Source organism: Phoca vitulina, unplaced genomic scaffold, assembly GCF_004348235.1.
Source record: "Phoca vitulina isolate PV1807 unplaced genomic scaffold, GSC_HSeal_1.0 scaffold8, whole genome shotgun sequence".
NCBI classification, from domain to species: domain Eukaryota; kingdom Metazoa; phylum Chordata; class Mammalia; order Carnivora; family Phocidae; genus Phoca; species Phoca vitulina.
Window position 1 is genome coordinate 42,694,172 of NW_022589711.1, and position 26,026 is coordinate 42,720,197.

The 26,026-nt window shown below is 41.2% G+C and overlaps 1 protein-coding gene across 1 annotated transcript in view; it reads right to left on the reverse strand.

Annotated features, from left to right (window-relative positions):
• HGD (homogentisate 1,2-dioxygenase) overlaps positions 1 to 26,026 on the reverse strand; it is a 41,497-nt gene that overhangs the window by 13,817 nt on the left and 1,654 nt on the right. Inside the window, exons 2-9 of the mRNA XM_032406144.1 lie at positions 21,966 to 22,037; positions 21,062 to 21,150; positions 17,250 to 17,355; positions 4,993 to 5,052; positions 2,972 to 3,063; positions 1,827 to 1,861; positions 934 to 1,013; positions 262 to 361 (exon numbers count right to left, since the gene is read on the reverse strand). Coding sequence (XP_032262035.1) covers positions 262 to 361; positions 934 to 1,013; positions 1,827 to 1,861; positions 2,972 to 3,063; positions 4,993 to 5,052; positions 17,250 to 17,355; positions 21,062 to 21,150; positions 21,966 to 22,037 — 634 coding nt within the window. The remainder of the gene's footprint in view (positions 1 to 261; positions 362 to 933; positions 1,014 to 1,826; positions 1,862 to 2,971; positions 3,064 to 4,992; positions 5,053 to 17,249; positions 17,356 to 21,061; positions 21,151 to 21,965; positions 22,038 to 26,026) is intronic.

A 26,026-nucleotide genomic window follows, 5' to 3' on the forward strand; every position in this document is an offset into this window, starting at 1 on the left:
CATCAGTTGGGTCAGCCGTTGCACAGAACCTCTGAACTTAGAGGTCTGAAAAAAAAATGTCTGGGGTTGTTTAGAGAGTTCTAATAGGCTTCTGAAATTCCCAACTACACTTGATCTAGAGAAGTTGTCTAGAGAGGAAAGTTGAAATTTGAGTGAGATCATGAGGGGAGAAGGATAATAAGGGGAGAAGGATGTTTAACTCTCATGCAATTATCTGTCCTATATCTCAAGGGAGCTTAAAAGCTTGTAGTGAAGATTTACCAATTGGTCCCAGGTCAGGCAACTCAAAGTGGACACCGTAGACCTCCAGGATGTAGCCCCTGGTCTCCTCGAAGACATCAATGCTGAACCGCATTCCTCTCTGGAACGGGAAGTAGACAGTGGTGTGCACTCCCAAATCATACCTGTGGCTATAAAAAAGCTGCCCCAGAGCCACAGCTAGCCCCAGATGCAAAAATAAAGCTATAGTCTGCTGAGTTATGTTTGAGAGGTGACCAGCTCAAAGATGAGTTAAAATGAAAAATTTAACTCCTAATCACATCTGTGACCCAAACCAATTCTACTCTAATCTCTCATTGGGTTCAGAGATACCAGTGCTCTGATATAGCCGAATTTTTAAGAAATTAGTCTCAATGCACCCCAGCCCCCACACCAATCCATGGAAACAGAGCCTTATCCAAAGTGTGTATGAGTATTTAGGAAAGCAAATTGATAATGCTCTTTGCTCTGTGATTGTGTCATATTTTAAAACAAATCAGCCTCCCAAGCCTGCTTCCCCTTCAGCACAGGGAGCCTCCTGCATGACTAAAACTCCCTCCCCTTGCTCAGACATGATCCACCAAGAAATTTTAGATTTGGAAATGACAGCAGTTGCAACATCTGATTGCTCCCAAATTAGGGAGAGGCAGGGGAAGAAGGGGACACATCACCAACCTGAATGACGCAGATCTCATTGGGCTGCACAAGCATCCTGCCAAACTCAGTGTAAATGTGAAGTTTCCCTTTCTGGGGAACTAACAAAAAAGACAGGGCAGCAGTGAACAAACAACTCTTTTCGCATGAGGACCACTTCATGAAGAGTAAAAGGCTCAAGGGCTGCATTTGATTTTTCATTCCAAAAGAAAGAGCTTTATTGAGTCTCATGGGGGGAAATGAATATTCTGACAAGTTAGGTTAACAATTTTACTACCTGGAAGAAAGTGAATGAAAAAATTGATTCTGCTTATTTTTGTTTGCGAGGTAAAGAGTTTGTATATGCCCGGTTCTGTGGAATGACCGAAAAGGGCAACAGAAATCAGATGGAAAACCACTCACTTCTGATAGTTCCAGCGAGTCTGGCATTTGCATATCTAATGTCTACACCAAAATGGTGACTACAAAATATCAATATTGAAACCATCAAATAGAATGGGTAGACCAGAGAAATCTCTAAGAGACATTCTGTTTTAGATACTATCATGAAAATTTCTATCTAAATGGCAGATATCAATGACAGATAGTCTTTTCTTGGGCAGGTTTGGAAGCAAATAGAATTATCTTAATAAGTTAATCACATGTTGGTATTACTCTTTATTTCTTTTCAGCTTTCCAGATCTCCCATATTAGAAAGGCCCAGCAGAGACGGGCAAAGACAGAGAGACCAGGAAATAGACCAGGGGCTTTGAGGTACACCAGGAATCTTTTTCAGACCACCAATGGCCTCTAGACCTCAGTCTGTAGATTGCTCTACATAAGACAGATTGAAGGATAAAGGAAAATAATATGTATAAAATTGAAAAGCAGCTTGTGACTGGGGATCAATTCACAGTGAAATCCTCAGAACTTACCAATCAAGAAGTCCCCATCTGAATTGTAAAAACATCTGAAACATAAAGAATAATTCCTGTGATTTTCAGTTTTAACATTGTCCAGACAAATTAATTCACTCCACATATTATTGTTTACCACCCACCATGTGCCAGGTTCAGTGCTGGATATAAACTGGTGAGCAAAATGACCCAATCTCTGCCCTCATGCAGCTTAGAACCTAGTAGGAAGTCAGACAGCAATCAAATAATTACAGAACTGTATCATCGTAGAGAGTCAAGTTCAGGGGAATGAAGGAATAATGAACCTGATCTAATGTGAGGAGTCAGCAAAGGCTTCCCTGAAGAAGGGACATTTGACCTGAGATCTGAAGGAATTATCTAGGCAAGAGTTGGGGAGTGGGAAGAACATTTCAGGCAGAAAGAACAGCACATGCAAATGCTCTGAGGCAGGCTGAAAGAACTGAGTGAAGGCTAGTGAGGCTCAGGGGAAAGAGAGGAGGTGGTATGATATGACGTTGGACCCAAAGAGACATCTTCAGTGCCTTGTCATGGCTCAGAGAAGTTGAATGACTTGCTCAGATTACTCAGCCAGGAGGAGTGGAATGGCGCTTTGGATGTAACAGTCTGGTTCCAGAGGTAGCGTGCAAAACTGGTCTGAGATTCTGCTTCTCCAAGAAGAGGCAGAATGCCATTTACATATTTTTTCTGATTAAAAAAAAAATCCAATATGTAAGCTCCTCTACTGAGGAATGTTAAGCTTACACAGTTAATAGTTGAAGCCAAAGTCTGTCAGCTTGACCCGCCACCAACTGGTGGCCCTTAATGGCTGCTCATGCAGTATGACTTTAGACTCAAGAACAGCCCTGGGGAACTTTAAGAAATTAGAGATATTCTGACCCAAAGCTGGTTAAAGTCAAAATACCTCTTGGGCTATTCTATCTTCCCAATGCCCATTGTCTCTTTTCTATTTGCATTGTTATGTGAAATTCTTATTTATGTTACAGGGATCAGTCAAGATTGAAATGCTCACTTATTAATAAATGTATATCAACGTTGCTCTGGGGGGAAAAAAACAATAACATAAAACAACCACCTGGCTTTCACTCTCTGGCCAACAGCTCTTGGGGAATAGGGATGTTCTGCCCAAGCACTGAGCCACTTACCTGTTCCCCATGGAGGTGTTACAGAGAAAAATATGGATGGCAAGTCCATTGTTAGACTTTATGTCTCCGGCTCCACACAAGGTATGCAGGCCCTGGAAGGAACAGCAGGAGAAGGAAGGGTGTATGCAAGTCTTGTCCAAGAGGCCAGCCCTCCTCCTGGTCCCTGAGAGCCAGGAGGCAAGGTTCTATAGGGTCTGCTCCGTGGGTCGAGTGGGACATTTGGGGTTCAGCCTGCTTCTGGGGAACTCAAGATTTATGGGTTTTATGGTAGGTGGTGGCTGACCCTAGTTGCCAGCCATGGCCCTAGATCTGGATTGTCTCAATGGCTAAGATGACCTTACTTGGCATTTTATGAGTTTGGTGCTTAAGATCAACCTGGGGGAGAGTTTCTTTCAGAGCTGAAACCAGATACCTAGGAGGCCTAGGGAGGAAGCTTGCCACATTAGGGACCAATTAATGCCCTTCAAATGCACCTCACCAGGTAGGCAGCTTTGTGCTTATACATAGGATCAGCCCTAAGTTTTCCACAACAGGGAAGCGGAAGCATTCTGACCAACTGTCATCCTCTCTGCTGATAATCCAAAGTCCAAGAAGCCTTAACACATGGGTCTTCTCAAAATTCTTCAGCCCCAAACCTGCAGATGGAAAGGAGGGAGCTCTGCTCCTTCAGATATCCATAATTCACCCAGAGTGGGGGGTTTCTTTTTGTATTTTAATTCAATTTGTCAGTTTGGAGTCTATTTAGATGAACCTACACAGAGTTTGGAGCACTTAATACAGCTAAGGAATTCTGCATGATCCAAACAATTTGGCCCATGGCTGGGCACCTGGACTCTCCCTAAGTAAGCCATGGACTGAGGTTGGTCTGCAAAACCTCCCACTGCCTTTTTTGAGCCCCTCTGCCTTGAAGCTCCCTTCCCTCTCCCCTACATATGGTTTGCTCTGAGCACAATGTTCTAATACTCCCAACACCTGTAACTACCAAGCAGAACTTCTGATCAGCATTGCATTAACTAGAGTTGTCACCCTGAGTTGATGCTATTCTAGGTCCATTTCAGAAAGTTCATGAACTTGGATGGGAACAAAATTATATATTTATTTTCAATCTCTGAAATGTATCATTTTCTTCGATTAATATGAATGTAAGCAACAAACTACAGAAGTATTAAAAGTACCTGTAACCTGGTCACTGATAGAAATCATGGATATTTTTAGATCACATTATAGTTGTTACAGCTATTCCAGAATCTTGTTTATGCTCATACTTCTAACAACTATAGCTGTTAGATCTTTCCATAGATCTTGTGATTTAGTGCATTTATAAGGAAGCATATATGTTACTTACTATAAAACCAAATGTGTTATTTTAATATTTTTATCATTGTATTTCAATATGATCAACTTCTTTGTAATTTTATGTAATTTATTTTATGCATTTAAAAACACAAGCTTTACCAGACTATTAAAGGAGTCCATGGAGAGGGAAACAAGCCATAAATGACTCTTAACTGTAGAGAACAAACTGAGGGTTGATGGAGGGAGGTGGGTGGGGAATAGGCTAGGTGGGTGATGGGGATTAAGGAGGGCACTTGTTGTGATGAGCACTGGGTGTTGTATGTAATCGATGAATCACCGAACTTTACTCCAGAAACAAATATTGCACTGTATGGTAGCTAACAAAATTAAAAAAAAAAAAAAAAAAAGGAGTCCATGGGGGGAAAAAATGCTAAGAACCCCTGTTCTAACCCAAAATAAAGAAACCTGAGTCAGGTAAATGCTCAATTTCCATTGGCCATTCAGAGATGTTGTAAATAGCTCACCAGTGCCCTTTGGTGTCAGCGGCCATTTGGTGCCTGTAAGTAAGACATCCCTTGGCCAGCCCTGGAAGCAGGGGCCGGTGGTGCTGTCTCTGCTGCCTGCCTCTAAGTCTGCTGCCGCCTGGCATTCAGCCTGCAAAGGGCTGGATCGCTCACCGGGGAAGAAAGCAGAGCAGAGGGAAGGTGTGCATGGCATTGACTTACGCTCACGAAGTCCACCTTCTTCTGAGACGCTTTTGGGATCTCAAATGGTTTCCATCGAAGCTGGGAAAAAAAATACATGTAACAAGAAAATTATTTTAGAAGGGGAAACCATAGGCTTTCTAAATAAATAGCATTGATCACACAGAAAAAGGATGGCTGTTCCTTCTGTGTGGCTCCGACTACTTGTAATTTTGTTATTTTAAAATTAATAATTACCCATTACTTCCTCAAGGGTCTCAGTTGGGTTCTGTGTATGTATGTATGTATGTATGTAGTGTGTGTGTGGTTGTGTGTGTGTTTGATCTATCTATCATCTATCTATCTATATATAGTTTTCATTCTTTAGCTCTTTAAATTAAAAAAATTAAAAAAGATCATTGCTTCTTACTTCAGAAGCTGTTTGTTTCCTTTAACATTTTGCTCAGGCACATCAGTGAGTTTTGACTGATGCTGCTTTTTATGCTATTTATAATCAGCTTCCTTTCCTGGCATGCCAGCCTCTCTGTGTGGGCTCCTGACACTGCAGGAGAAGGTTCTACTTCTACTTCTAGCCTTGGGAGTTTTGAATTATTTCTTTAAGAGAAAGAAAAAAACACCCAACTGAGGTTGGATTTAGTAAATGCTGTACCGGGTTCCATTTCTTCACCAAACCCCACGTTTGTCCCCAGGCTGCCTGACAGTTCAGTTTAAATCACAACAATCTTTAATTTAATAATGAAATGATCTAAGGAAGTGGGAAGAAAAATCAGCAGGTCTAGGACCTACTAAAAGTGTGTTAGCACTTATTAATCAGCCTGGCAGCGGGCCTGTAAACCTCAGGACATCTCACGCAATGGCCTGTGCCCCCGTGGCCAGTTCCACCAGCTGTGGTGCCCGGTCAGTGAAGACAAGGCAGGCCTCCCCTAGGTCATGTGGCTTGGCTCATTTCGTATTTTGGAGAGGCAGCTGAGTGGGAGAGGAAGCAGCAAGTGGGAAAGGTGGCGCTAGGATTATTCTGCCTCTCTGACATAAACAGTCAGGTGGCGGTCTTTATTTTTTAAAAGCAAAGCAAGATGATCTCATCTTGGGACGACTTAAAAAGGATAGAAAATGTCGATTTGGAAAACGTTGTTGAAATCGTGCCTCAGAAAGAAGGAAAAGGTTTAGGGGCTCCTGGATGGCTCAGTTGGTTAAGCATCCGAGTCTTGATCTCAGCTCAGGTCTTGATCTCAGGGTCATGAGTTCAAGCCCCAGGAAAAAAAAAAAAAAAAAAGGAAAAGGTTTAGGACTAATTCCATTAAAGATGGTATTTCCTGGGAGGAAGGAGAACCTGAGAGCAAGGATCTGGGAAAGGTTTCTTAACTTCAGCACTACTGACATTTTGTGTTGGATAATTCCTTGTTGTGGGGCTATCCTATGCATGTAGGATGTTTAGCAGCAGCCCCTGACCACTACTCACTAGATGCCAGTAGCACTCCCCCAAGTTGTAATAACCAAAAATGTCTCCAGACATTGTCACATGTCATCTGGGGGACAAATTTTCCCTGGTTGAAAACCACTGACCTAGGAGGATAGTCCCCTGACATCAGGAAGGGCCACAGCTAAGCACTTCTAGCTTTCTGAGAGGAAGTTCTAGTCTAGTACTAATCACTACATGCTGCTTCCCTCTACATTAGCAGTGTGCAGAGTTTGTACACCCAGGAAGATTGTCTGGAAGACTAGACTACCTAGCGTCTTGGTCTTAAGAAGAGTCAACCTTCTAGTTTCCCAAGGGAAGGGATTTAAGCATCAGATCAATAGTTGCCTGGGCAACCTTTTAGACCTATCCAGAGGTTCTGAACCTGGTTACCCATGAGAGCCACCCAGAAGGACTTTGAGACCCAAGACTCAATTAAATCAGAATCTGTTCTGTATTTTATAAAATCTTTATTTTATAAAAGATCTACTAATGGGGCAGTTACAGTTTAAGAATCAGCACATCCAGTCAGAGATTCTGTGATTCTTATATTACTGAACCAAGCATCATACTCAGAAAACTCCACCCAATCAACCAATCAATAAATTAATCAATCAACTAAATTGTGGTGTCTTTGGCCAGATGTGGCAGTGACATGCTAGCTACTAAATAGCAAGGATGTTTAAATAGCACAAGCGTAAATATTTACAAACCTAAGAAAAAAAGGAGAGCAAGAAAAGAGAAGGGGTGCCTGGATGGCTCAGTCGGTTAAGTGTCCGTCTCTTGGTTTCCCTCAGGTCATGATCTCAGGGTCATGAGATCCAGCCCCCTGTAGGGCTCCGTGCTCAGCGGGGAGTCTGCTTCCCCTCTCCCTTTCTCTCTGCCCCTCCCCAGCTTGTGCGCACACCCGTGCGCATGCACACACATACACACACTCTCTCTCAAATAAATAAATTTCTAAAAAAGAAGATAAGAGAAAGAAATAAGAAAGAAAAAAGAGAAGGAAAGAAAGGAAAAAAGAGAAAGAAAGAATGGAAGGAAGGAAGGAAGAGAGAAAAGAAAGAAAAGAAAGAAAGAAAGAGAGAGAAGAAATTCCAGTAATAGGAGAAGCACTGCCTGATTTGTTGTAGTGAGACAACACCTTTGTAGATCTTCCTGAAATTGAAATACCTGTTGGGGTTAGAAATAAAGTCCTAAACCCCAAAGAAGAGGTTTGTCTTCTGTGAGTGGGAAAAACTAAGCCAGACAGGCTGAGAGGTTGGTTTGGTTGTTTGTTGCTGGTCAGTTTTTCAGACTTCTGTAGCGTATCAACCCTCAAGCCATGAGGAGGGAGCCAGGGGTGTCGGGTGGACAGGCACCTACATGATGATGTAGAGAGCATGCCTTCAACAGGGCCCACACACTAGATGAGGCAGTGGTCTTGAAGAATCTTCTCTAATGCAAAAATGATACCCTTCAAATGATGGAGCTGGTATGGAGAAAGAAGCAATTTATCAGCTGGGTCTGATAGCAGCAGATTGTACAGGACCTATATTCAGTGTATCCTGAAGGATAATAAAAACCCAAGCTGGTTCTGATAAATCCAGTACTCACAAGAATAAGCCAGCTTTTGATATTTGTGCAAGAGATTTGTGTCAGGAGCTTTGGTGTGATATGTTGTTGAATGTGAGGAGGGAGATCTGGGGAGATGATAAACAGGAAGAACCCATGAGGTGGAGGGGAGAAATGTCTCCTGCTAAAGCCAGATGTTCAGCTTAATTGCATGCTGTGGAGCAGTAACCCTCTGATCCAAGGCCAGCCCAAGGGGGTTGTGTATTGGGCTGAGACGGGAAGGAGATCTGGTTCCTGCTACTGCCTGTTTCCATTTATTCTGTGACCTCAGGCAAGTGAAGTCATTTTCTCTCTCTGGATTGTATTTTTTCTTACATGTAACAATGGAGTGCTGGAGGAAACTACAATCCCAGAATTCTCTTCAGAGAAGAGCTTCTGAAAGTGGTAAAGGATGCTTGTTAGTTGATTCAGTTCTATAACTTTTTAAACAGTTTTTAAAGTTCATACTATATATTATTGCTAAATAACCCTTCACACAGAATTTAATTATTAAACATTTCAAAAACAATGAAATCAATTGTAGTACTCAATGCAATGTCTTGACTATAGAGGATATTAATAAAATTCTATTGAATGTTTGAATGAATGAATAAATATAAGGCACTAAGAACATTGCTAACGTCTCAAAGAATAAGACTAAAGCAAATTTGTGAGATTATTTGTGGTCAAGTGACATTCAGGCAATAGTAAATTGGCAAATGTTTCTAAAAATCCAAAGATTTTTTTCTAGAATGTAAGTCTTTATGAATGTGAAAAACCCTCAGTTCTTCCATATCCTGATTTTCTGTCTAGTTGTTCTATCAACTGTTGAGAGAGAGATGTTGAAGTTTCTAACTATAGTTGTGGATTTATCTATTTCTCCTTTCAGTTCTAACATTGCTTCACACATTTTGCAGCCGTATCCTACAAATCCTATTGGAAAATAAACTTCTACTTACCAGAAATGGGGTGGTTAGAAATAATTTGAAAAGCATCTTCAAGGGAATCCAAAGTTAGAATTAAAATTTTTTAAGGTTATCAAAGGAGAAAAACAGAGATCAGTGGCAACATTTAATGATCAAGATTTAAAATGCATGCTCAGGAATGAAAAAGAAATTAGAGATTTGGCCTCAGTATTTCCAGAGTCAGAAGATCAGGAGTTGGACTAGATGATCTGAAGATCCCTTTCAACACGAAGATTCTTTGATTTACTGAAATTCCCTCCAAAACTGCCTTGGACTCAATTAGATTAGATGAGTTAGATACTCTCAACAATAATGGCTGACTAGAGGTAGACGTATCATTAGAAGCCGATACCATCTATCTAAGAATTTGGAAGTAACTTGTAGATACAGAGTGACCACAATATGTTAGCAATTATTAGCAGTAGCTATGGCTAGGGGAGGCCCAGGGTAATCCCACTACAGTGAGTTTTAGTACTCACTCTACTGCCAGCACCTGGCATTAAACCTGGCACACAGAGAGGTCCAATAAATCATTTGAATGAATGAACTCCATTGGAGTTCTTTGAGGTAATAGGCAAGAGCACAGGTAAGGAGGATGCAAGTCACTATACTTTATTCAGACTTTCAAAAGTCTTTCATGAAAAGAAAACAGATGAACATATGGGAAGGAGGAAGAAAAAGAGAGAGGGAAACAAACCATAAAAGACTCCTAACCAATAGAGAAAGAAACTAAGGGTTGATGGAGGGAGGCTGGTGGGTGATGGGCTAGATGGGTGATGGGTATTCAAGAGGGTACGTGTTGTGATGAGCACTGGGTGTTGTATGTAAGTGATGAATCACTGAACTCTAATCCAGAAACCAATATTGCACTGTATGTTAACTAACTAAAATTTAAATTTAAAAAAGTCTTCCATGAAGCTACAAAAAAGATAACACTTCATGGGATTTGAACGGCATTTTTTCATAAATAGAAACCTGGATTCCCATTTGGCCTTGCATTTGAATATAAAACTAAGAGTATTACATCCATTAGTTAGCACGTAGCATAGAGCATGAAACATAGTAGTCACTCAGTAAATATTTGTTGGATGACATTTAATACTCAAGACAACCTTCTGAGATGCCTATGATTATCATCTCTATTTTAGAAGTGAAAGGACTGATGGTTTAGAGAAGTTTTCTCTACTAAGAACAGATACCAAGATTCTCCCAGTCTCTCTTAGTAACCTACACTCTGAGCCCTTATATCTCAGCCTATCTTGATCTGCTTCCCAAACTATTCATGATCTGCATAGCTTCTAAACCCAGGCTTTGCCTCTCTTTAACGGTCTTGTATTTGGTCTTCCAATCTTATTTACTAAGTATTTACTACTTATTTATTTATTTACTACTTATTACTTATTTACTACTCCTCCAGTGCTAAGTTGCCCTGGCCCAGTCTGACTCCTGGGACCTGAACCTTGCTAAGGTCTTTCGGTGTCAGCATTCTTATTCAAGCCCCTTACATTAATTCATTCAAATGATTTATTGGACCTCTCTGTGTGCCAGGTTTAATGCCAGGTGCTGGCAGTAAACATGACAGTCTCTGCCCTCAGGGAAACTATTACAGAAGACCTTGGAAGTGTGGGCATTTTCTGATAGGAAAACAAGGAAATAGGTAAGTAGAAATGACTTGGAAGAGAAATGTTACCTCAAGAATAAGTCCTGGCATAGAACCTATTTAACATTCTTATATATGGAAAATAAGAGATACACACAATGAAATAATCTGGTTTTCAGGAAGTGCCAACATCTTTCCAAGGAGTGAAATGCAAGTTGATGGAGATTTACTGTAAAAAGAGCCAGCAAGCTATCCAAAAGGGCTGAACAGAAAGCACGTGCACTCTAATACTTTTGGCAAACACCAGTGAATGCATTTAGGAAAATGCAATCTAGTCTGTTTATAGGATGATGGGATCTGAGCTATCAGGGAGTCAATTCAACAAATACTTGTGGTTCTACTCTTTGGAAGAAGACATGTGCTGAACACCGCAGGTCATATGAGGATGATGGAGACATAGATCCTATTCTCAAATACCCTGAGAATTATAGATAAGGCTCAAGGAAGAAAGTGGTATTTAAGATGAGTCTTAAATTATGGGTGGGATTTGGATGGGTGAATATTTGTGAGGGAAAAAAAGAAAATTCCAGATAGGTGAAAGAGCATAAAGCAATGATGCAGGAAAACTTAGGGTATTGCCCTGAAATGGTAAAATTTCCAGTATAGTTGGTGGGTAGGGCACACGGTAGAGAGTGGAGGGTTTGAAAGACATGATAGTAAATTAGGGATCTTGACTGCCTATCTTGGGAGCCTGCACAGGAAGAAGAGAGGGAAGTCAACTGATGTAGGCTTTGGGATGTTGAGGAGAAACATGTATGTATTTAGCCATAGATGATTTATGATAGTAAAAATGGAAACACTCTAAATATTTGACAATAGAAGACTTACCTTATAAACATATATTGGATTACAAAGCCACATTAAAAATCACCTATACTCAAGGAGTTTAAAAAGACATGAGAAAAGGCACAAAATATGATGTTTAAATAAAAAAAACCCACAATGTAAAACAGTATTACAGCACGACTTTCATTAGAGTAAATATATATATAACTGATTTTTTTAAATTGAAGTATAGTTGACACACAATGTGACGTTAGTTTCAGGTTACAACTTGGTGATTCGACAAGTCTATACATGATGCTATGCCCACTACAAGTGTAGCTACCATCTGTCACCATACAACGCTATTATAATAGTATGGACTATATTCCCCATGCTGTACCTTTTATCCCCGTGACTTATTCATTCCATAACTGGGAGCCTGTACCTCCCCCTCCCTTTCCCATTTTGCCCATCTCTGCACCCTCCCTCCCCTCTGGCAACCATCAGTTTGTTCTCTGTATTTATGGGTCTGTTTCTACTTTTTGTTTGTTTGTATAACTGATTTCTAAAACAGCATTAATATATGATGATTCACAGCCCTTCCTCTGCCCTTCTCTGCTTCTTTGGAAAATTCTGATTTGCCCATCCTCCTCTCAATCTTGTGAACTCCAGCCTCATCATGCAGATCCCTGTTTCATGTGTGAGTCTCTTAGGAAAGGGGATGGGGACCTACACTGTAAGTTCATTCTCCAGGGGCAGAAAGAGGAGGGGGAGGAGGAGGAGGCAGCAGCATGCTGTGAACCAGAGGTGGGGCTGAGGAGCTTGGGGAAGATGAGTGGTGAAATGAGAGAGGACTCAGGGTGTGAGAGGGCTAGAGTCTGGAAGAACTAGGGAAAGGGGAGTTTACCAAGTGTTCTTGTAGGTTATATATTGGGTATTCCTTAATGTTCTCAGGAGAAACAAATGAAGATTGGCTTCTGTCTGCATGGGACCCCAGATCTTATTTACCAAAAAAAAACAAAAAAAACCCAAAAAACTGGAAAGAAAGAAACTAAAAAATTAGAAGTGGTTAGCTCTGCATTGATGGGATTATTGGGCATTGACACTCTTATGTAAGTTTTGAATAAAAACGTGTATTAATAGTGGGGAGTGCATTATTGTTGTTTAAAGAAGATATAGTTTCAACAGGGTAGTCTGGGCAGGCTGAACTGCAAAGGGTTCAGAGATGAGTGGGGGTGATAAAATGGGTTTAGATATCTTTCTCAAGACGTCTGGTGTGAATAGGAGAGTCTTGATCAAAAGCTTAAAGAAGTGGGAAATCCAGGACATTTTTTAAGAGACGGGGCTTTTAGGGATGGCAGAGCTGAAGAGTTTGACAAATTAGACAGCAAATACCCAGGGAGGGTGTATTTTTGGAAACATTTTTGGTAATTTGCATGTCCTAGAGGCAAAGGGAATTTTATGGCTTGGTCTTTAATTATCTGTGAGGTGTTTATCACTTGGTCCAAATTATACTGGTTGAGAACTAAGAGGTAATTTCTCAGCTGAGGCTTAACTGGCTCCAGTCTGACTTTCCAAAAGTCAAAAGGTTAGGGATGTAGTAATAAGAAAGATAAACTTTAAAGGACTCTGATCTTTAAAGAGGAATGCTGATTCAGGAATGCTAATTGAAATCTGCAAAATCACAGTTAAACTGGATGCAGATTTGTTTGTTAAATTCTGAGATTCCAGAAGTTAGAGGAAGGTACATGATGAACAAAATTTGGTATATTTCTTATGTGAGATATTGTGCATTGAACTTGTTATGTCCACAGGCTGAATCTAAATACACTCAAAAAGAGTTTGCATTAATTCTTAGACAATTGTTTTGGGAATATTGTCCTCAATCTTCCTGGGAAGGTATCAAAGATGACAGTGATAATAGCATATCCTGTGATGCTCTCTTGGAGGAAATATTAGGTAATTTTCAAGTCTTCAAATTCCCAGAGATGACTAATGTGGGGAGTTGGTGAAACTGATGAATTATTTATTTTGGTCTGTGACAGGTGAAGACACACCCACAATACAGGCTTCAACAGAGAAGGACTGTCAGACGGATACCTAAATATAATTTTCTGAGACTTTCTCGATGAGATCTAGTGTCCATATTTGGAAGAGGTTATGAGAGGGGAGAAGTGATGAATGCAGATCGCTGTGGTTATTAATGAAGCATAAAATTGGAAAGAGATATTAACTTGTCAAGAAGGTGTAAATGAAAAGACAAAAGGATCGACGTAGCACGAACAGCCAGGATGTGTGTAGCAGGGCGAAGGAAGCAGGATGGCAGGGGAGGTAAGTCACAGAACAGGAGGATGATAAACTGCTACCTCGGTGGAGCTTTTGCCCACAGAGACACTGTTGAGTTCTGGCGCACAGCTGTCTCAAAGCATGTGAGCACAAGGTCGGAAATGAAAAAAACGGAAATAATGGAGAAGAAATTCATTTGGTGGCCATCATATAGAATGTGTTTGAAGGAATTCAAAACAGGAGAAATGTAACAAGTTCAAGGAGAAGTGCAAAGGGAGGCTAGAATGGGAAACACAGGGAAGGAGAGGAAACAAATATATAATTAGTATCTACTAGAAAGCAAGCAGAAACTGTTGGTCCAGCTCTTTTGATGCCTCTACATTAACTCAGGCTTTTTAATGCAGTTGCCTCAAACTTCCTTCTCAAAATGTATGTTAGCTAGTTATGAAACAATAAAATACCGTGCAAAAATGGCATACTTGACTCTCGCCTATGATGAGAGACTTCCATTTTCTCCTTTGTTAATTTCTACATCATTTGAGTTTTTATTAAGTATGTATTACTTTTATAACAAGACAAAACCAGAAAAATTCTATCAGAGTGAGGTTAGCTTCCCTGGATAAGCCACCTGTACTACAAAATAATCACTATAAAGGGGTGTATTCATGTTAAATAAAATGTATCAATAAAAGTCATAGAAATAATAATGTGTAATAAAAACATGAGCATGTTACTTATTACACTCACAGTAGACTCACATCACACTCATATTTTCCTTAAAGGTTAGGCTTAAAACCTGACCCCTACCCCAAATAAATTATATAAAAATAAGTGTGACTCCACTGTTGGCCACACAACCATAAACAAATCTATGAAGATGTATTAAGTTTATAGAGGCTTTGATGATTGGTGTGGGTGATATGAGTAGGCAAGGGCACTGAAATTTCCCACTCTGCCTTATTTACCACTAGTTATTTGATAGCTATCCTAAAGGCCCCATGAGGGGTGCCTGGGTGGGTCAGTTGGTTAAGCATCTGCCTTTGGCTCCGGTCATGATCCCAGGGTCCTGGGATCAAGCCTCTCATTGAGCCCCTCATCAAGCCCTGCATCTGGCTCCTTGCTCAGCAGGGAGCCTGCTTCTCCCTTTCCCTCTGTCTGCTGCTCACCCTGCTTGTGCTCTCTCTCTGTCAAATGAATAAATAAAATCTTAAAAAAAAAAAAAAATAAAGGCCCCATGATTTGAATTCCTAAACATTTGCGTAGGGCCTTTCCCTGTAATCTTTCTTTTAGTCTAGCTCAATTTAGTGTAGTTAGTTCTCAAATTCAGTGTACATAAGAATTACCATACAGGGTGGCATACACAAAACCATGTATCCTATAATTTGTGGGTGATTCAAGGGATTTTTCAGAAATAATTTTGTTTGTACTTAATTTTTGTCTAACTTGCTGATTCTACAACCACCCTGTTCCTTTGTATAATATGAGATTTGGCTCCACTTGAGAGAACTATCAGAAATTTAATTGAGTATTCCCTTATGCTGCCTGAAGAAAAGAATAGGGAAAATTCTTGTGGCTCAAATCCCCTCTCAACCTTCCAAAACTAGTATATATTAAATGCTTAATTTATTTAGCCTGACCAGGAATTCTGTCAAAGTACAGGCATCCATCCTTTATATTTTCTAATAGAAGATAGAGTCCCATTATTAAGCCATCAGGTCTATTTATTGGTCAAAAACAAACAAGCATGACCATTGTAACTCTAAGAGAGAAATTAGCAAATTTGAGATGTAACCCATTGAGGAGGAATCCAGCAGATTCCCAGAGAATGAGCAGTGACTTGGGCTAGAATGATTTATGGCCCTTTAGGAGCTGGGTGGGGAACTAGATGGTTAAATGAGGATGGTCTGCCAGATGCATTCTTAACCTAAGGGTGGGGAAAAAATGGTCAGATGGGCCTGGATTAGGAAGCCACGTGAGACTCAAGGATGAGGTGAAGACAGGGTCCCCAGGTTGGTTGTGCAAATTGTGATCTGCACAAGAGCTCTGACTGGAGGAAGTGGAAAGGGGCAGGAGCTGAAAGCCTGGCTTTGGGTCTTGGTAGGGCATGGTGCCCGCAGGGTTGGGGGCTGAAAGCAGGGACTAACTTCCCCTATGCTGAGAGGCAAAAACAGGCCGGTGGTGAACGGGGAGGATGTTTGCTTCATGCATTAAACTTCACATAAGTTTAAGGGGCAGTCATTTAGACAATATACCCTGGTTTCAAAATGGCTGTGAGATGGCTAACATTTTAAGTTGTTAACTCAAATTTTGTTTTTCACTCTGAAGGGCTCCCTTCTGTCCCTGCTGGAGAGGAGTAAGTAGCAGGTACTCAGGTATTCAAGCAGGTACTCAGTTCTCTGAGATTTCTGTAATTAGAAGAGATGGAGCAGAGCAGGAAACCAAAAGTGACTATGATTATTCTGGCTTTTGTTCTGCAAAAAATCTAAGCATTTAGGGAAAGGAGAGTTGTAGGTATAGACATAAAGTCTTGGTAAACCAAGGAGAGGCATCAGATTTCCTTGGGCTGTGGGAAGGAGAGAATGAGAGAGAAAGAGATGAATTGGCTGGTGGATCTGTGTAGACTTTGAATACAAAGAAGACTCTTGAACCTACACCCAGCAACTCCGAGAAGGAGGGAAGAGTTGTGTGGCGTACCCAGGACAACAGAACCAGAAGTGGACTGGCAGATGATTCCCTGCCCAAGCCTCTGCATGATGGTAGCAGAATAGTGGGCATCTCATATTACCCAGTGAGAGAGGACCAACCAGCAAGGCCCAACCCCTACTCCTACTTTGGCATTGTTTAAAGCCAGCGATTCCCAGGGAAGACTGAAATGAAGTTGTTTTCTGTCAATCTGGCAGACAGGGACCTCAGAATAAAAAAAATATAAAACGAAAAACCACATTGACCTGAATATAAAATTCAAGATTTTATACTTGATATTAGACTGCTGCCTTTAAGTGAGTATATCAACATGGCTGTATCAGGGTCCTGGGTCTTGCCTCCCATGTGCCGGGCACTGTGAAGCATGTTCACACCTGTTCTGCCATGTAATCTTCACAACAGTACCAAATGGCAGATGTTGTGATCACCCCAGGGTACAGGTGAAACACCGTGGCTCAAAGACCCAGTGGGTAAGTGGAGGAGCAGGGATGCAGACCCAGGTCTGTTTTACTTCCTGCATTATATCCCTGTTATCCGTGGCATGTACCTAAGCTAAGAGACAAAGGGAATATACTGGAGTTCTCAAAGGTAAGGAACAAAAACAGAGCTCTGTCCACTATGGTATTGGATCTGTCTCATTACTGAAAGCAGAGTATATGAATACACACACACTCACTCGAGCACGTGAACAGTCAATTCCAAAACTCCCACCCAAGTATGAGCAAAATAACAGACATACTTTAGCATTTATTTTTTAAAAATGTCTAATTTCCCAAAGACTCAGGTTTGACTTAAATATTTATAGTCAAGGCTCTGGATACATGGTATGCTCCAATGCACAAGACCAGTTTACCTGGTTAGGGTCGGGGTCAACTTCATCCCAGTTGTGAGTGACATGGCCTTGGTCGATGGATTCAAAGGGCTTGTGAGAAACTGAAGGTAGAATCCTATAAAGCCAGCTGGGGGAAAACAAGGACACATAAGCCTCAGGGTGGTGTTTTGAGGGATAAGCAGACTGCTCAGGAAGTACCGTCAGGAAGATGCTCAAGTCAACAACGATCTGTGGGCTTTAATGTGAGAAACAATGACGCAGCATCACTTCTTAATAGCCACTGCTGCCCATAGCCCTGGCCTTTCCCCACCTTTCCACTCTATCCATCACTCTTCAAATTGGGGCTCTGGCTCTTGGTGGTTCCCATACTGACAAAAAATCAAGAATTTTCGTTCCCAGTGACAATTATAAAGGAAGGGGAAAAGTACCTTGAGGGATATCTGTACAGGAAAATCCATAGAAAAACATTAGTGTGTATACGTCATCGGATACTAATTCTTACTCTGGAAGGTGAGGACAATGAATCTTACATAGATTGAGAGAACATGGGTAGTTTCTTTTTTATTTTTGAAATACATTTTTTAAAAAAATTATAAAAGTAATACGTGCTATTGGTAGAAATAATTTAAGTAATTCAAAAGTCCCTAAGGGTAAATGGGTCCTCCAATTTGTCTTCCAGTTTATTCAGGGCCAAGTACCAGAACCATCAGAGCTTAACAATGTTCTTGTGTATTCTCTCAGATATCACCAGTACATATATAAACAAAATTGCCAAATCATTGTACCACTTTATTCTCACAACAATAACGAGTGAGAGTGACTGATGGCTCATGTCTTCACAAATATGGGGTATTATTAAAAATAATTTTGGCCTTATAGGTAAAAAATAGTATCTCATTTTTATTTTGTATTTCCTTTACTATGAGTAAGGTCGAGGATCTGTATGGTTATTGGTCCTCTGTAATTTTGCTATGAATTACTTGTATAAATCCTTTACCATTTTTCTACTGGGTTATTTATTTTTTCGAGATTAATTTGTAAGAGGTTTAGGAAATTAACATTCTGTACTCCGACATTGTAAGATCGGTCCATATATTCTTATAGTAAGTATACTTGTAACTTTGTTTTCTTTTTTTCCCCTCCTATCCTTCCTCCCTTCCTTCCTTCCTTCTTTCGTTCCTTCCTTCCTTCCTTCCTTCCTTTTCAAGTTTTATTATCTGCATATGTCAAGGCCTGAGACAAAGATCTCCCTGCCAGGACCCAGACCTCAGCCTTCAGGAAGAGAAGCAGACTCTGATGCAGAAGTCCTGAAGGACACCAGGAGAACTGTCTGGAAGTTGAGAGGGACTCTGAAACTCACTAAGTGGGACCCATGTCCTTTCAGAGGCCATCACTCTGGCAGGGTACAGAATGACAAGGAGCACTACCTCTGACAATGGAAGACCAGACCTGCTTGAACAGGCTGTGGCCCCTGAAGCCCTAGGTCAGTCTACTTCAAGGGGTGGAGTCTGCCTGGCCCCACACTGAACCACTTGGGAGATAAAAGGGCTAGATTTGTCCAGTGTCCATTTGATTCCTCTACTTCTAAATGCTATGATCTCAGACCTTGGGCTCCAGGCTATGAATAAACTAAGCCTCTGCAGCTTCCAGTAGTGTCTGGAGTTAAGGGCACGCATGTGTATCTTAGAAGCAACTGTGTGATCCTGGGCAAGTTACAAAAATTCCCTGATCCTGTTTCTCATCCTTATCTCCTAGGATTGTTGCAAGGATTCAGCTTATGTATCTAGAATGTCTCACACACAGTAAGTGCTCACTTACTAGATATGAGTTGAATTGTCTGTCTATCTCTAATCATCTGGGTTTTTATGATAGTCCAAATTTTCCACATTCTCTGTCTTGCTTTTCCCCTCTCAGTACCTAAGGGATCAGCTAACTAATCTGATAAAAATTAACACTTAGCAGGTATAATCTCTGTTAGTTTTGTGAGAGCCCTCCACTCTGTGGTTTAAAGGAGGAGTGACTCACTCTAAGAATCCCAGGCTTGCTCACCTATGCATGGAGCTGGTTCTTTCTTTCCCCTTGGGATTTTGAACATTTTCACAAAATTATTGTGGATACCTTTGGAGAGTTCTAAACAGATGGGTGAGCCATGCCTAGTGTCCCTTATTTTTTAGCTGTTTATAAAACTCCCCAGGCAGCACTACATTGCCCTGGTCAGAGATTTAATTCTGATTCAAGGATTCATGCCAACTTCTTAATGAAATGCCAACAGCTCCTTTTCAGCCTCCTGGAACAGAGCTAAGCTCCTGCTGGCTGAAGATATCGCTGAATAATGGGGGTAGGCAGCAGAATCTGGAGTCCAGGTGTCCCATTAACGAATGGGCCATAAAGTCAAGAACATAGTCATGGAGGTTAGGTTGTCATAAATTAGAATGGACAGGAATTGTCAGTGTGCTTACCTTACCTTGACTGTTTGGGATAGCAAAGAGAGGTGATTAAATAGCAATAGAATTAACCCCCGATTTTGGCAAGTATGAGAAACTATCTCTTCCCTCCATGCACAAAGCTATCAAGAGAGAAGCACTATTGATATGGACATGGTAGCATAGCACTTGCCATAGCTCACACTCAGCTCTCTGGCAGCCTCCTAGGCATACCCTGTACTGGAAGGAGAAACTCTGCTGTGGTGACAGTAATGATGGTTGGTAAAATTAATGTTCATCGAGCACTCACCGTGTGCCAGGCAATGTGCTAAGTACTTTATAGGCATTCTTTCCTTTAATCCTCACCACAACTATGAAATAGGTACTATCATTATCTCTTTTACAAATGAGGAACCAGAGGCTCTGAGAGGGTAGAGACTTGCCCAAGTTCACACAGCTGAAAAGAGAAGGAGGCAGGATTTAAACTCAGGACCTTACTCCAGAGTGGGCATAATTAACCACCAAAGAGAACAACCTGTCATTTGTGTGGTCCATTGCGCTGTTATACTCGCTATTTCATTTGCTTCTCAGGAGGAGTCTGTGGAGGTAAACCCAGTCCCTCCCACTAAGCAGTACCAAACCAACTGCCCTCCTCCCAGATTTCCAATATTAGAAGCAGCCCCTTTCACAGAGGCCCTAGCCTGATATTCCTATAATTTGACACTACTCGATTAAGCCACAGCACGTACTGCCTCCCCAAACCACACATCTATTGCATTCAATCTGCCCCATGGGAGTCAATCAAGGGAGTGAGTTCACTGACCTGGCTTGTGGGATTAGAGCAAACATGGAACATGACACATTGTGCTAATGCATATGCTTGGTTTCCAGCAAAGGCAAATTCCAAAGAGTAAAACCTTATTAATTCAAACCACAAGGGGCCATAATACATGACCTTTCAACTGCCCAAGCTTAGTTATCCAATATCCAAGAACATAATACTTCATAATACTTCTATCTTCTAAATAAGAGATATTGAATCATCTGTAATTCTGAGTTAATCATTATTTTAAAAAAACCAAGTAAACTAAAATTGAAAACTCAACTGGACAACCCTTAAGGGAAGGGCAGTTTATTGGGGACATTTCCTTCTGAATACAAGTGAGAATTTGTAAATGGAGCTGGACATGTGTGTTTTCTGGACGTTGTGCAGCCGCTCTCTCACTTTCTTCTACCAGTCACTGATCCTAACTGGAGACGAGGCCCATCCTCTGATATCACCCAGAGCACAGCCTGTGAAAAGCAGAATCTTGGGCAGCTGTGGAAGGCTATGGCCCAGTGTAGGAGCCAGCACTAAGTACTAGTCATAAATCCTACAGTCTATGGGTCAGAATTAACCTAATCCAGTACCTTCTCTTATTTGTGCTTCGTGGACAAGTGAACGCCGATCCTGAGAGCTGCTCAGCATACAGATTGTAAGGGCAGACTTGAGGATTGTTCTAAAACAAAGGAGGCAATAAACAACATCACTTCAATCCGAAGACCATCCCAACCTTCCCAACAAGCAATTCAGTGGGGGAATTCTGTCCTGGATGGGGATGCTCAGGGGCAGTGCACATGACCATCCCCTACCCATACATACTTTTTGTAGCAACTGTTTAGGTGACTTACCCCTGATTAGAAAAGCAATACATGCATAATGTAGAACATTTATAAAATATAATCCATTATCTCACCAGAAATAAACCAATGTTGACATACTGGTATATTTCCTTCCATTCTTATTCTCCAAAATGGGGATCCAGTGATGGATGATGTGTGTAGTCCTATAATGATCACGATTTTTTTTTTTTTAGAGGAAACACTATATCTTGAGCATTTTTTCATGCCATAAAAGATTCTTCAAAATTTTTGAAAAAAAAATTTGTTTGCCATATTTTTGCTGTTGTAACCAACACTAGTGTAAATATCTTTGTGGATACATTTTTAGGACTGGTTATTTTCTTATCCCTGTCATATCTTAGGCTGTTCAAGGGGACTACAAGGAAGTCCTCTTAACCTTGAGCCTAGGGGATCCTCCTGAAAGTCCTATAGTTAGTCTTACTATTTCAGATTGGGTGCTTTCCCATAGGTAAATACCATCCCACTTTAACCTTTGTATTGTCATTTTTCTGTATCCTAATTGTCTTAAAGATTTGTGAAACTCCTAGACAATTGCCAGGAACAATGTTGGGTAGAGGCACTTTGGCCTGAGGGCTGGTTATTCATTCCGACAATTCAGGGCTCTCTGAGCTTATATTCTATTCATTCATACCTGTCCTTCTGGCAGGGCACCTGGGCAGCGAGGGTCTTCTGAGGCACATTCGTTCCCAAATCCAGGAATGTACTGCATATGACAAAGACACAAAGACTATCATTAACAAGGTTAAAAGAACATTTCACAACATTGATAGTCTAATGAAAGTAAGAATTTCTATATGGACATGTGTTTGTGTATGATGTTCCATATATACTATGTTTGCTTTGTCTCAGCATGTGGGCCATTCAGGAAAGGAAATATGCTCTGTGTGAATTTTAAAGACTACCAATTAATTGGGAGAAGACTGATGGATATTGCATAGACTCTCCACCCTTAGCCGTGATTTATGGGCTTGTTCTTAATGATCCCACTCCAAGAACAGGTTCTTTAATTCTTTTTTCCACCAGAGAGTTCTGGAAAAGGGAGATAATTCAGGCATCCCCTCAACTCCAGATCATGGGATCTTGCTGGGCCTGGATGGCATCCTCCCTGAGTGTGGAGCTCCAGTCCCCTTCATACACTGAAATAAGCAGCCATAAAGAGGCATGTGGATCCAATCTACAGCAAACCTTTATTATCTGGTTCACCTATGGAACACTTGTGTATATATTTCTATTTTTGTGGATACATGAAAATGAAGTTTGAAGATATGAGAGGCTTTCAGCAGAAGTGCCAGACCAGAGTCTGTCCACGATGGTACAATGGCATCTACTTGATGGCCAGCTTTTTTACTCTATACCCGGAGGGAAAAAAAGTTAGGACTTTCTCAACAAAGCAAAGTATGGGAGCCCCTGAATTTACTCTTATGACACTTAACACACCTGTGAGTTCTTGTTCACCGTCTGGCGTCTCTGCTAGTTGATAAGCCCCATGGAACCTGTGACTAGAGCAGTCTTGTTTACCTGAATGTGTTCTGTGCTTGGTTTACCAGAAGGTACGCAAGAGATATCTATTGTTCGACTTAGCCTTTCACTTAGAGCCTATTCTGAGTGTATGTATGCTGCTAAAAGTGGGGTTAGAACCCACTTTTCTCTAACTTAAATATAAAAAAAAACGGCCATTTTCTTCCCAGAGTTGTTCCTAATAAACCTACTTAATTTTAGCCTAGGATAATGAAAGTACAGCCTTGCTCAGTGAGTGAAATGCCACCATCTGAGCACATGTCTTTAAGAGATATAAGAAGGGTGTAAGTGGGTGGAGGGTAAGCCCTCCAGAGTTCTCAGCAGCATGGAGAAGGGTGAGCTAAATGCAATATGCCCGGATGTGTAAGCAATGATCAAGCTGGTAACTGCTATACTTGGAAGGAATATCAAATGTGAAAAGTTATGACCTAGAAAGCCATGGAAGTGAAATTATTCCTTTTGCCTCCAGACACAATTTTTTTTTTTTTTTTGTATATTTGAAAATCTGTCAGCCCGAAAAACAATAAGTTATATTATACACGGATAGGTTAACAGCAGTAACATGCGGTTTGGGCTGATTTCTTTGGGAAATGGCCGAGCGTGCCGCATTCGGGCTCTCCACTGAATTCAGTTTTCTTCTCTCAGAATGGACCTCACGCTCACGGTCAGTGGGATTGAATTTGAGCTGCTGAGAAATGGTAATGACCCCAAATTATCTTCAATTCTGTGGAATGGAATTTTAGACCAGTCTGTGACTGAAGCCACTGAGCATTACAGCGCCTTTGCTCTGTTCAACTGCCTCATTGTTTCTCTCCGCAAGAGAGGCAGGGAGGTTTGAGTGCTGAGGAATCCCGCCGAATCCTCTCCAAGCATGGGTGGGTTTACTTATTAACCTTCCCCATTCTTCCTAACTGCTAGTCTCAGAACAGAGTCCAGGGTTATATATATTTTTGGAACAAGGGAAAAGACACTTAGTATATGTAGTTCTGAAGCATTTGCTTCTGACTGCTTTAAAACATAGAAAAGAAAGGAGAAAGAACAGCTGGTAGTTTGGAAGGGAGCCACCCAGCTCCGAGAGAGGTGTGAGTTCTGAGCTGGTTTCTGCATCTTAGCTGTGGTGCATTGGCTGAAGAGGAGGCGGAAAATGCTGACTCACTCTCCAGTCAGTCGGTTTTCCTAATCCTCGGAGAGAATTACAGATGAGTTTATTAGAGCTTTCAAATGCCATGTCCCTTACTGCCGACGGCATCAGCCTTGAGGAAGCAGTATTCTGCAGCTGCTTTCCCAAAGCGCTGAGATCAAGGGCAGAATCTGGACTCTGCTTGTATCAGCTGTGAAAACCCAAGTGTTCAACTCCAGCTGGTCCAGTGACTGTATACAAATACACCTTACGCAAGAAGAAAAGAAAATCTAACATTAAGCAAGTGAGTTTGTATGTTTCCTTCAGTCCAGGTTTCTGAATAACTGGATCCAACATAAAAATATGATTTCACTTTTTTTTTAAAGATTTTATTTATTTATTGACAGAGAGATAGAGAGAGCACAAGTAGGCAGAGCGGCAGAGGGAGAGGGAGAAACAGGCTCTCTGCTGAGCAGGGAGCCTGATGTGGGGCTCGATTCCAGGACCCTGGGATCGTGACCTGAGCCGAAGGCAGATGCTTAACCGACTGAGCCACCCAGGCGCCCCTGATTTCACTTTTTTCCCAAGAGAAAGATCTGAATCTTTTCTAAATGAAAGGACAAATCACAGGGCTCCATGTAACTTCAGTGCCATCGGTGGTCTGACAGCCGCCTAGTATACTGCTTTCTAAATCCTCATCTGGTCCCCGGGATGTGCTCTGTGTGTCCTAGTAGGCTTATGAGGTGCTCTCTCCCGACTCTGATTCTGGGTAACACCCTGATGGGATGAGCAGATGGTGCACCTCACTGCCTTTCACTGGGCGTAAAGGAAAGAGAGAGGTCAGGGTGGAGATGCAGTTAGAGCTACCTTGTTCCTGTGGAAGGAGTCCAGTATTTCTAATGAACGGTGTTGGGAACAGAGAACAGAGGTTGTTGGGAACTTGCAGGTTATTGTGGTAGGCTGAATCAGGACCCTCAAAGATATCTATGTTGGAATCCCTGGGTCATGTGAGGGTTACTTTATATACTCAAAGAGACTTTGCAGATGTGGGTGAAGGAAGAATCTTGAGATGAGTTACCCTGGATTATTTGGGTGCACCCTAGACGTAATCACAAGTGTCCTTAGTAGAGGGAGGGAGAGGGAGATGGAGATCTGACTACAGGAGAGGAAAAGGCAGTGCCATGAGGGGAGCGGAGGCTGGAGCGGTGAATTTCCAAAATGGAGAAGGGGCCTCCATCAGGGACTGAGAACTGTAAGAGAGTATGTGTTGTTTTAAGCCACTAAATTTGTGGTCATTTGTTACAGCAGAAACAGGAAACGAATAAAATGACAGTATTAGTGGGTCCTATCTCTGCCTAATAGAATCACCCCCAGAAATTTGTTAAACACAGACCCAGACCTAGTGAATCAAAATATTTGGTGGGGTGGGGGTGGGCAAAGTCTGGATATTAAACAACTCTTCATTTTAGAAATGAGGAAATCAAGATTTGTAGAAGTGTAGCAACATAAGAACATGGGGTGATCTATTTGAAATTTAATTTTATTATTTTATCTTTTGAATTTTCTTCCCCCAGTTGTGCTGCTTTTATGTAAAATGATTTCATTTGAGGCTTTGTGTTGATATAGCCATTAAAATGAAGAAATAAAAGCTGAGAAGTATATTTTTTGACTTATATAATGTTTATTGATTAGAATGATGCAATCTGGCTCTCTGTATTTGGATTCCTGATCTCTAGAGCTAACCTTTGCTTGTGGAGATTAGACAGCAGGCAGGGAAGAAAGCCTTTGAAATTGAGAACAAAGACCAGCATGCAATTTACATTGGTCTGCCAGTGCTGTGCATTATAAGTTGCTAAAAATTTCAGCAGGATAGGATTTTAGATATAATTTATTTATAAATGGTAAGGATGTTTCCAACCCCTGCTGAACTTCCCCATAGGATTTTCATCAGGGAACAATTTTTATGCACTCTCCTTCTTCTAAGACTTCAGACACCACCATTGATATGATGACCTGCCATATCTATTCTCCCTGCCCTACCCACTCCCCTGAGA